Genomic DNA, 12,746 nt, shown 5'->3' on the forward strand with positions numbered 1-12,746 from the left:
AGTGACAAGACTATAAAAATCTCTCAGTATCAACAAGATGGAAAATATGCACAATCACTCAAAAAAAGACAGATCCCACTTTAATGCAACAAACGTTGCTTCTGTCATGCATTACAGATGAATAATTTAAGACATGTCGTCACTGACACAGCATAACTCCAGCCATACTGAACCATAACATTTATTTTTCTCTTCACTAATCCATATTTCAATAACAGATCAGATGGCCATGTAATGCAAAAGAGGTTGTTCATAGCAAAAAACAAAGATACGTATCGTCTGTTTTCTTGGCCTCTTTTAGCTCATTGTTTTGATGTTACGGCTCATTTACCGTATGCTCAGTCTGGCCGCTGTCAGCAGGCAGCTGTTTTCAGCAAACAAGCTCTGATAAAGTCATTAATCTGGGTTCAATGGGTTTATCTGAGCCAAAATTGGAAGCGAAAGAAATATACTGGGACTTGGTGGAGACCAAAGCAGAGCTGAAAAGTGAGTGATTGTGTGACTCTGACTAACAGGTACTTTAAAAGTACTCAAACCACACTGTGAAAACACCACACTACAAGTGAATCAGGAAAACAGCAGAAAAATGCCCCCTGTCACTTTTAAACTCATATATATCATATATTTAGATCCTTAGCCTTTTAGTCATGGGCAGGGTACACCCTGGACAGACTATTGCAGATAAAGAGACACATATGGACAGACAACCATGAACACTCTCATTCAGACCTACGGGCAATTCAGAGTCACCACTTAACCTGACCTACATGTCTTTGGACTGTGGGAGGAAGCCAGAGAACCCAGAGAAACACATGCAACTCTGCACAGAAGGACCCCCCACCCAAAGTCCGAAACTTGCTCCAACCCAGGATCGAGCCTGGGTACTGCCTGCTGTGAAGCAACAATACAAACCACGACATCCCCGTGCCGCCTGCCCCTAAAATGAAAAGACAAACGTTAAAACACAAACAAACAAAAATAATAAATATATATATATATATAATATAATAATATAATAAAATAATATTATTATATAATATAATAAAAATAATATTATTTAATAATATAATAAAAATAAAATAAATGATAATAAAAGAAATAAGGTGTATACGTCTTAAATCTTCTTTGTACAACTTAATGTCATATATATTATTGTTTTTTTCATTGTTGTGTTTGTTTTATGTTTTTTTTTAATGTATTTGAAATAGTTAATATATGTTACTAAAATTATAATTTTTCAGTGTTTTGAAATTGATTATATATCTGTGCAATATACTGCATAAATGAAAAATGGTCAATAATGATAATTATAAAAATAAAAATAAAAATAATAATAAAAAAACAGACCCATGGATGTATTATAGGGAAGTCAAGATTGGGACACACCTCTTTGACAGTGCGCATGCGCGAACCGTTGCGCGACGTCAGTTTGAATTTGCGATTTTTCCCTGAAACAAAATGTGACAAATATTACCAAAAATAACCGTTTTACTTTGCTGTAAACCCCGTGGAAACGATCTCACGTTATCACATTTAACCATAGCTAATCTATAATGTCGGGGATGCCGGTAACGTTAGTTTTTTGACGAAGGACGCTTGTCCCGGCAAACTTTCTCGTAGCTAGCTAGCTAGCATACGTCAGTTGGGAAGTAAGCTAGCACTGTTGCTAACAGCTGATCGACTGAAATTCACGGTGAATAAATGAGTGTTGGCGACATCACCGACAACATGTAAACGGGTCTAGTGTTATTTTTCAGTAACACTGGTTACCTTATGAAAAGCGGCGCCTGTAAACTTCTGGAGCATGACAGGTACAGTGTGTTTTAACAGTTAACGTATGTTAAGCTGAGCAAAACATTGACTTGTGTTAGCTAACTAACGTTAAGGCATTATGCTGACACAGTCAAATGCGAGACCAGGTTGGCAGGTTCATGTCTTCTTTTTTCTAGTTTTTCACGAAAAGTAGACATTTAACTTACTTTACCTGACAGCCCACTTTCTTAGGATACACATACGGAAACAAGTACTTGATGGTATTTGGTATTTATTCCACAGAGACCTGAGTACTGCATTTCGTTCTTTCAGTGTTTTTCGTTGTAAGAATGACAATAAAATATCCCTGAATCCTTGAAGAAGACTTAATTAATCCCACAGCCCAGTCAGAAACAGAGAAAAATGCAAAAAAAAAAAAAAGAAAAAAAAAGTGATGTGAGTGACAAAGGGATGTAATATTATCAAATCCAAATAGGGATTATGTAGAGATATATAAAATATAATTGCACAGGATAACTGAAATACACACATGGTGTACAGTATGTTTCCTGTAAAAATATAGGAATATAGCCAAGGAATATTAGTGTACATTAAGTGGTTAAATATTGCAAAGAAGGAAAGTGCATGTTACACAGTAAAACTGCTAACTGCTGTGCATTTTTGCTTCGCACTAATGAACTGCTGCACCTCTTCAATTGCATGCATTTTATACAGTCTCTTTTATTGCTTTATTTTTATTAATGTTATCTAAATGGGTTTTATATGCCATCTTATGATATGCATTCTGTGCATTCTATTTTTATCCTTATTTTATCTTGCTTTTTACTAGTATTGTCAAGTGGGTTTTATTAATGCAGAAGACGTATTCTATGTATTGATATGATGATCAATACATAGAATGCATCTATGGTGGTCACATGCAGTTTTTCATTATGTATTTTTGTCTTTTCATGTGACAGTGCATGCAATTTCTTTGTTGTAAAGCATGTTGGGCTGCATTGAATGAAAGATGCAATACAAGTAAAACACATTAGTATTATAGATATTAAAAAATACAAATATCTACATATATTATGTGAATATTCATGATGATTATGGGGAAAAACATATATAATCTGCAAAAGTAGCTGTCATGTTATGAGTGATGGGTGATGAAGGCAGTGAAACAACAGTGTTACATGACATTAAATTGTCTCGTTACAGAGTCTGACTGCTGCTGGGATGAAGGATTTGCGAAGGCGCTCCTTCCTGCACTGTGGATGCCGCAGTCTGTTGCAGAAGGAGTCTCATGCAGGGGGTGAGAGGTGTTGTCCATGATAGACGTCAGCTTGGCAGTCATCCTCCTCTCACCCACCTCCCCTACGGAGTCAAGAGGGCAGCCCAAGACAGAACTAACCGTCCTAACCAGTTTGTCCAGTCACTTTCTGTCCTTCTCTGTGCTTCCAACACCCCAGCAGACTGCTGCGTCACCTCAACAGTGTCCTGCACACTCCAAAGGACCTCAAGTCTCTTCATTGATCCTTATCGAAAAGGTTAATAATATATATGTGTTGAAAACATGGTAATTGCCCTCTGGTGGATTTGATAAATGGTCTTGAAACCATTTTGAACTTGTTATGGATGAATAATCACAAAGTGGCATGAAAATCTAAAAACACGGCTACTTTTATTACTTCCTGAAATGCTTTGCGCATATAGTAGGACTTTGTTTTAATCCAGAATTTGGTAAGGTATTAAAGCCACAACATCATACAACATATACACACACATATCAAAAACTTGTCTTGATGTGCCTAAATTCAGCAATTATATAAATAATAGAAGTAATAAAAACAATAGTTCCACTTAATAAAACCAGAAAAAAATCAGGCTAGTTAAATGAATTATACCACAACACAACCACATAAAATTAGTCATTGAGGAGGACTGGAAATCTATAACAAGTCATAGAGCCAAGGGTGCATTTAATTCATTCATCTAGTCGCAAGCTGTCAACATTTCTTTCTTTTTTTTGTTGAAATGCAGCAGAAGCTATTTATAAAACTCCACTAAATCCTACTAATAGAAAGTCAGAAAGCTTGATGATAATTTGAGCCTTGGACTGACAAAAAATCTACAAAACGTGTGTAATCCTGTGGAGAAAACAAGAGGGAAGGGGAAGAGAGGAGACCTCTCGCTCAACTGGTAGAGTGTGCGTCCCATATGGCTGTGGCTTCTGCAGCGGTCCAGGTTCAAGTGCGGCCTGTTATAATGTTTTTTGCATTTTCTTTGGGTTATTTTATTTATTTATTTTACTTTTTTGTGCTTATTGGGGTAATTTTCCTGTCACTTTACTTTTTTCTTGGTAATTTTCACTTTTTTTTGGTGAGTTCCTAATTGCCCTTTTACAGTAGAAATGACAACTATTGGGTATATAATTTATTGTATTAAGGTAATGACAGCTCATCCTGCTATATTTTCTCCAACAGATGGCGCTGAGATCCAAAATACATTATACACAGCTAAATCTACTGTAATCCCGCAATACATTTGTAGATGGATTCTGGTCAAATATCCTCAAGGGACTATGCATGTTTTGGGGTTTTAGGGTTGCTTTATCTGTATTATTTTGGATTAAAGGACATAATAACAATAATATCTCATTAAACACCGTATTTATTTATTCTATGTAAAAACAAGTACTAACAGAAATACATACATGAGAATTTACTCAAATGTATTATATTTAAAGAAACATTTCTCAGGTATCTTTTCTGTTTTTCAAGAATTCAGGACGCTTTTGTCTGGACTATTAATTTCATTTTGCTGCATGACGTTTCAGTGTTATTTTGTCAACCTTTTTGTAATTATTGATTTGAGGTTTATTAATCTTTTTGCTGTTTATGTTTTTACTAACGTCCACAGGTTGCTGACTTGGTGGTGAACCGTGTGTGTTACAGCATTGATCCAGCATTGATCAGCCTGGCAGAGCGGCTTGATGGCTCGGTTGAGCTGTGTGCTGCTGGGGGCTGATCTGACAGTGTTGATGGTGCAGCAGCGGGGCAGTTTGACCTCCCACCGGAGGAGTGGCGTTGACAGAAGGATGGTCCAGCAGATAGAGGCGGCAGCATGCTGAGCGCAGCCGCCGCACAATGCCACATACAAACTTACCCGAGCTGTGGAAGTAGACTTCTTTACCTTCATGACACCGCAGGGGCGACAACAAGAGCCAAACACACTGAGAGCCAAAGATCAAAACTACAGCGGTGAGTCCGTCACTCGTTTTTCCACCTTGAAGTTGTTTACAACTGAATTTCTTCAGGCCCTGTGTGCATGTGTGAAGAGGCGAGCATAAATCATAATATTTCTGCAGCGTGTCATCGGTGCACTCAGGTTTTTAGCGACTTTATTGTGCTTTATGCCACTTTTTAATGTATTTCGAGCAACGCTATATCCGTGATCTAAAGTTATACTGAGACAATTTATCACACGATTAAAGGGTGGCTTGTGCGTAAATGCGCAACTGGAGTGTGTTTTGTTTTGGTTAAGCGGTTCGTTGAGCCAGTTAACATGATTTATGATACTGTTTCAAACTCCTGTGCTCTTTATTATTATGACTCATAGCAACTGCATCATGTTATAAAGTGTACTTTTGTTCTGTAAAGTGATCACAAAATTATTATAGTTCATGCAACAATGTGTAAAAAGAGTCTCAGCATTCTATTAGTTGTATTACTTACTTCTAAACTGTGCTTGTGATGCTCCTGTGATGGCATTTTGCTGTATTGTGATTTTTTAAAATCAACAATCCTTTTTTTTGGACCAATATAACTCCCATAGTAAGTGTTACTTTGGAACCAGTGCTATTTTATATCCTTCAGATATTTTAATGGTGTAATTCTAGCTTAAAAAATTAACTTTAATCAAGCATTTTGATTGTGAATGACTGTGAGTGTGCACTGGGTCCATAGACAGCAGAGAAATGACCTCTTCTCTATGTGTTACTTTGTCAGGTCAAGCATCAGTAGCTGCTCTGGTGATCCGCTCTGCTCACCGCATTCAGTAAGGAGATTTATCACACGCAACCTGAAGAGATGAGCAGCAGCAAGAAGTAAGTGACTTCAGCAAGCTTAACAGGAGTGCTTTTAACTCCACACACAGATACTTGACCTTAAATGAATTGAATAAGATGTGTAGAAGAGCCTGCTAACAGCTACTGGTGCTTAAAATAAGGAGGAATAAATGCAGGTGCACTTCAGGAACAAGTGGTTCAGTAATGAGACTGACAAGTTAAAACATGTGCTCTAACAGCCAAGAAGGTTGAAATTTATGATTTCAGATACTGCTTTCAGACAGCATACGTAGCTGTAGCTGACTTTGGTGTATTTCATACTTATATGAAATTAAAGTCATATCTGATTAAAATGTACTACTTACCTGTGAAATCTTGTCTGTATATAGTTTAAGTGTTTAAACATGAAGAGCTGTGAAACTGCTTTGCACATACAACTGAGTGTAAACAAAAGTGACCCTAAACACAACAACTTTGTTATCACGGATGTTATTTAGGCTTTATTGACTTGTCTGTGCATCCTTAAAAGTGGATTACCAGACTGATCACTAGATCTTTTAACCTGAGGGCAATTGGTGGCCCAGGTAACACTGCATCATTGTGACTTTGCATTTTTCTAGTTGCCATCAGGAAGCCATAACCAAAATTTTGCCCATGTTGATGGCCGAACTTTTAGTGTAGTTTGTGTGACAGTTACCAAGAAGCAAAGCTTTGAATACCAACCTCATGCACAGAGAAAACTGCTGTCAGACGAAAGCCCGATGTGGCTATCATTTAACAAAAAACTGTAGGTATCTGTTTATTGTGTGGAGAAAGTCTTTGAGGTTGAGGGAAATCTGATATGTGATGACATTCTGCTCTCATGCATGAGGGATTTGACTTTTCAAAACTTGATTTGCGTACAGGACACTAGATACACGACCAGGACACATTCATTCATATCTCATGCAGTGACTACAGTAGATACTGTATACCATAATACCACAGTCTGGATGCCTTCAGGCTGTGTGATATTTCTATGGTTTGGACACGACAGTTGCATCAGCTCGGGTACAGAGAACACACTCACCTCTCCAAACAGATAGTGAATGTAGGCTACATGCAGATTACTGTAGGCCCTACAAGGACAGGGAGACTGATACGTTATCTGCGAAGTGAAAGACAGATAGCAGCTTATATACAATCAAGAGTGCAAAGTAACAGCTTGTCAAGTTTTGATTGCTTGCACAGCTTGTAATAAGGTTGTTTGAAAATTTAGCTATTGATAATCAGTACAGACATAACTTAAAATGTTATTCCTGGTAAATGATTAATGTCATGATGTCAGATTGAGGTATCTTCCATGCAGCTTTAAGAGATCTTGATAGCAGAAATTGTTTCAGTTTTCTACAACATAGAAGGCAGAGCGAGACAAAAAATTGGCTCTAAATCACGGCAAGTAAATACTGTCAATTCCAAACTGGGATCTCAAGCTTCAAGTCCTGAACTGTTGCATCAAAATAATATTTTATAGCCAATATTGTAGTCACGTGAAACTAAATTGCAAGATTTTAGATAGAGATAGAAGAGGTATAATACAAAATAATCACTGCATGGATGCCTTTTGAAAGATTTAAACAAACAGCTTTTGTGTTTTGTATCAACATATATTTCTGAATTGATGCTTTGTGCTGCAAGTAACAGCCAATGGCAGCAGCCTGCAGAGTTGTGTGCAAAGATTTTGCACCATGACCGAGTATGTAGTCCTATCACTTAACCTGCTATTACATTAAATCCATTACATGCACACATTATTGAAACATATGGTAGAATCAGTCATCACCGATGGTGGCTTATGTTATATAATTTAAAATGATGTGAGGACTTTCTTTGATGCTAAAGTTTATCTTGTTGGTAACATAACAAAAACACAAAAAGTCAAAGGCTGCCAACTCAGTTTGGTTTCTGTGCCTTAAACTAAAATTAATCCTTGAAAAAAAGGGTATTTGTGAGCATCGAAATCTGTTCTAGTCTGCATGTTGTGTACTGATGAAGCATTCTGGGAAATGTAGGAAATCACTTTCTAGTTTTGGAAACAGGCAAAAAAGGTCAAAGGGGACAAGGTAAATAAAAACTGAAGTACAAACTTATTTTCAAAATCACAGAAAAGACCCCTGGAGTGCACATAACAATACAAATTGTTGATATGCAACAATGACAGTGGATTCATGTTCAGTCTCTAATCATAATCAAAGCATAAACCCTTTTTTATCTCTGCTGAATAACTTCACTAAAACATGTTGTTGTCCTCTCTTCCTCTGACAATATGTTAAGTTCAGTGTAGATATCAACTTTGGTGCAGATGTGTGTGGGCGGTTGGCTCAGGCAGAGTGGAGCTTGGCCTGTTATGTCCATGATTGTTCCATAGGTGGCAATGGAGGGAGTAGGAAGGCCAGCGTTAGCAGGGAAGCTGGTGAAGTCCAGAAATAAAAGAGCTCAGCTTTTAACTGCAGCTGAATCATGGTGTTGTTTTAAAATGCTTTACAAGTTGACCCGGAGCAGACAGAACTACACATGGAAGTTAAAACTTGATAAATTTGTTTCTTGTTAAGATGCTTTTGAGTAATCAATCAGCCTACCGTCTCTGAATTTTAGGTAATCTTATAATTACCTTTTTTTTTTTTTTATTTTAGAAATAACAAAGTTTTGCAGGAACCAGAATTATGATTTTGTATTTTTTCTCTTTTATGGGAAATTAGAAAGCAGGTTATGTTAGTTTAGGAAAAAAAAATACTCTCAGTTGCAGTAGTAGAGCACAGCATTATACTGGTAGTGTCAGTGTGTTGTGAAAATGTAGAATAATTATAGTTTGTGAATTGAACAGCTTCCTACAAGTAAACACAGGAATTTTTTTCAGCACCATTTTTACTTCACGTGTGTTGATGGAGAGTTGTTTGTCCACACATCATCAGCAAGTGTTAAAACGATTCTGATGGCACAGAAATATCAGTAATGGTTTTACTTTTTGTAGAGCTAAAATAACATGGATAATTTGGCAGTGCTTTCTGTTCTGTCTTTGCAACTTTTCAAAACAAGACGCTGGTGAACTGAATCTGTGAGTGACGTGAAGATTATGCGCCATGATGCAGTGAGCAGAGAATGTCCTCATGAGCAGGACGCCGAATCCTGACCAGCTGGAGGAACTCTGTTCTGCAGCTGACCTTTTGACCTCTGAGACCTCTGTGTCCGAGGTGTCCCCATGCCATTTTACTCAGCTCCTGCTGTGCAGTCCACTTTGACCTAGAATGGACTAAGTTGAGTTGGAAAATATTTAGTGAAGGGATCAATGACATTATGATGAAAAATAGCAGTGCACTAAACAAAAAAGAATCTTAGACAATATATAGAGGGACCAGAGCAACAGGCCAAGCTCCATACTTGTTCTTCATGTTTACTTCAGTCAGTCGACTTTACTTCCCTACTAAGCAAGTAAAGAAAAGCCATCATTCTCGTGTTATAGCTTTGCTATATTTATCTTTTAATTAAAAAAAGAAAGAATTATGCCCCTGATATCATGTAATTGAATATGGTATCGAATGTTGACATTTTTCAAGGTGTTGCATTTAAGTTATAAATTAAGTATTGTGACGACACTATTATCAAGCAGATTTTCTGTGGCCAAATCCTCCAAAAAAACTCAAAATCCCTGTGAATTTTTTTTGAATTCAAGGATAATTATGAGCCCCTAAAACAAAACTAAAAAAAAAGTTGTGATTGTTTCACAAAACAAACCAATTGTCTGTAATCCCATTAGGATAAACCCAGGGCTTAAGTATTTCCGGTATTAACGTGCAACATGCCATGTGTATCTGTGTATATTGTGTGTTGGTTAATAAGAGTTGGGGGGCAGTTTTTACGCTTTAATTGACAGTGGATGCTACTGCTATTCATTTTGACAAAGTTTAATATGTAAATATGTAAATGAGCTGTTTTTGTCAATAATTGCGGTTATTTCTTTTTTCATTTTTTTATGACAGCCCCTGACTGACTGCGAGTACATACTGTATCTCCCCCAACACGAAAACAAACAAACACAACTTTCTTTCAGCTACAGAACCAGCCTAAATGAAACATTTTCTTTTACTTTTTCACGTTACTGCTTGTTGGGAAACATTACGCTTCGTTTGAGGCGCGTGTTGAGTCGTCTCAGAGATGGGAGGCTCCGACACGCCGACCTGTAACGGGCTCCTGTGTGTGTTGTCACTTAAGTAAAGCCGGGGTAATCCTGTAAGGGCGGATGAGTAGACAGACATGTGATGCCCCACTTGTTTCTTAGGTGGAGGTTGGTGGAGAGGGGGGCTGGCAGGCTTTACTGAACAGATGGAGAGGCTTTGTAGTGTGTGTAGGCGTGTGACTGATTAGACACAACACTAACTGATACTATTTCAGATGTTTTTCCCCGCAGTTATAAAACACAACACCTTGATTCAGTGTCCAACAGGTGAAGTGTGGATAGAGACAGATCCTTATGGCTTCAAGTCTCCATCAGTCTGGAGTTTTTTGCCCGTGACAAACACCAGTCATTCTGGCCTTCACACTCAATTAGCAGAGACTTCCTGCCCTCTCGCTCACCCGCCTCCGCCAGATTAAATCCATTACATCGTACCTATTGACTGCGCACTTTGCCCCGCTCAAGGACGACACTCATTGTCACACTTGAGGGTCGTTTACTCACTGAAAGGAGATTTTAAGGAGCTATCTCAAAGCTCTGAGGTAGCCACGCTGTCTGTAAATGAGTCTTTAATGGGTGGAGATGAGCGCCACCAGCAGCACCAGACTGAGCCCCAGTCCAAACTTACTGCAGGTGAACGAGCCTAAGCGCTATGGCTCCACGTTGTCTCTGGAGGAGAAGTGTGAGCAGTCTTTCTTCCTCTTTTACTACTACAGGATGGAGGATGAGGCGGTGCTGGACCGGGGGGCGTCCTTACTCAAGCACATCTGTGACGAGGAGGAGGTAGAAGGTAAGTTTGCCTGCTTCTGTACTCTTTATTTCCTTTGACTTTGATCAGAAAAGTTTTACTTTACCCTCCATGTGATGTAGATGGCAAAGCAATAGAAACACAAATGCCAGGAAAAATCAAACATGGTGCATGAGGAATATTTATACAAGGTTGAACTTCTTTATAAAATATTTTTTCAGTACTAAAACTTCAGCGAAGTTCCTGAGATATTGCTGAATCTCTATTTTGAGAGTCACTTGTTTACAAACAACAATGCCATAACCAAACATCAGTTATTTTTTACACTCTTTTTAAATTGGTGTTTTTTCTTCTTTTTCCTAAACAACTTGGTTCCTGTGAATTGATTTTTTTCCAAAGTAACAACACTCATTGAAAGAAACAGGAAAGGCGTCATGTAGCCTCCTGGGAGACTGCCAAATTTCTTGCACTTCCTGCACATACAGCTCAACTCAGGTAACGCCTCACCTGTTAGGTGAGCTGGCATGAGAGTGATGTAGAACACGCAGCATGTCACCCTGTGTTTACTGCACTAATCTCCACAAAGACCGGCAAGACAACAAAGAGAAAGGGAAGAAAAATACTTTCAGTATGGAGTAAAACTAATATGGTAACATTATAATTGTATTCTCTTTGCATCATTATAAATTGATTAATGTAATCAGGGAATGTACAGTGGTTTAACTGCAAGCACACAAATTTCTAATCATCATTAACATTTTTATTTGAAAAATATTTATAATATTTTATTTTGAGGCAATTTTTAAAGTTGAGTGAGCCTAGCAAATAAGCACATAGGATTTATTTGTCGCTGCTATAGTATTTCTAGTATTTTTATCCTGTTGGGTTCGAGAACCATCTTTTCTTAACAATTTATTTTAGCTTTGAAACTCTTCAATATATTATTGCATTTTTCTCATTCTGGACCAATTTGCTATACAGCCAGCTAATTGCAAATTAATGCATATGCCCATTTAATTTTGTCAAAACTCTCCTCACTGCTCGTGATGCCTCTTGTTGCCGAGGAGCAAAGTTAGGTTTACATGGTGATGACATTAGCCCACAGCCAACATCACGGGTTTATTGGTTCCAGTCCAGCAGATTAAAGGGCCTGGCACTGAGCCACTTTTACCATCCAAGAGGCCTCATCGTTTGTTTTGATTTTTTGAGGGGAAGTTCTCTGAATGTTTCTTAAAAAAAACAACATAATTCAGTCTCTCTTAAAGACTAAACTTAGCAAACTGAATTTGAAGATGGAAAATTGTGCCACACAACTTCATTTTTTTCAGTAAATTCCAGCCAATCTTCTTTCACTAAACTTTTTAAATCAGACTTTATTGTCATGTCCCAGCAATACATCTTAGAGAAAAATGAATGCAGAGTTGATGTTATTATACTTTATTAACAAGCTTGAAAAACCTGCTTATTCATTTTTACAGTATATTGACATTAATAGAAGACAATGGCATATTGTGTGAACTTGGTTGTTCCAGCATATGTTATCATTTAAGAAGCCATCATTGGAAACAGGCAAGCACTTCCAAAAAATACTTAGCATGGATGAACCATCTGTCAATTCCCATCTATGACAGGCTAACCTTAACCAATCTGAGCCAGTCAGGAGAGGAATGAAGAAAAGCCTTCAGTGCAGTTTTATGCTCTTCTTTTAATTAAGATATACTCTCCAGTTTTGATAGAACTGATGCTTAATGCAGCATCTATACCAGTGATATTCACCCTACAGCCTGCGGGCCAAATCTGGCCCCTGATAATGTGCTGAATGGCCCCTCAACAATTTTTTAATGTCCTAAAATCCTAGACACATCCAAAAATCCTAGCAGCGTCTTAAAATCCTTGAAATGTCCTAAGATCCCAGAAATGTTCAAAAATCTTAGAAACGTCATAAAATCCCAGAAATGTCCTAA

At 37.7% G+C, this 12,746-nt stretch overlaps 1 protein-coding gene across 11 annotated transcripts in view; it reads left to right on the plus strand.

Annotated features, from left to right (window-relative positions):
* The first annotated feature begins 4,816 nt into the window (after positions 1–4,816).
* slc4a4a (solute carrier family 4 member 4a) overlaps positions 4,817–12,746 on the plus strand; it is a 72,578-nt gene continuing 64,648 nt past the window's right edge. For 2 of the 11 annotated variants that reach the window (XM_088076371.1, XM_088076372.1), the window contains exon 1: positions 10,412–10,824. In XM_088076371.1, coding sequence (XP_087932497.1) covers positions 10,617–10,824 — 208 coding nt within the window. In that variant the 5' untranslated portion in view covers positions 10,412–10,616. Of the gene's footprint in view, positions 5,019–5,765; positions 5,864–10,406; positions 10,825–12,746 lie in introns of those variants that run through there. The other 9 variants (XM_088076373.1, XM_088076376.1, XM_042487695.2 and 6 more) reach the window with 9 other exon arrangements.

Source organism: Plectropomus leopardus, chromosome 4 (genome assembly GCF_026936395.1).
Source record: "Plectropomus leopardus strain MGB_pleo_1.0 chromosome 4, ASM2693639v1, whole genome shotgun sequence".
Classification (NCBI taxonomy): Eukaryota; Metazoa; Chordata; class Actinopteri; order Perciformes; family Serranidae; genus Plectropomus; species Plectropomus leopardus.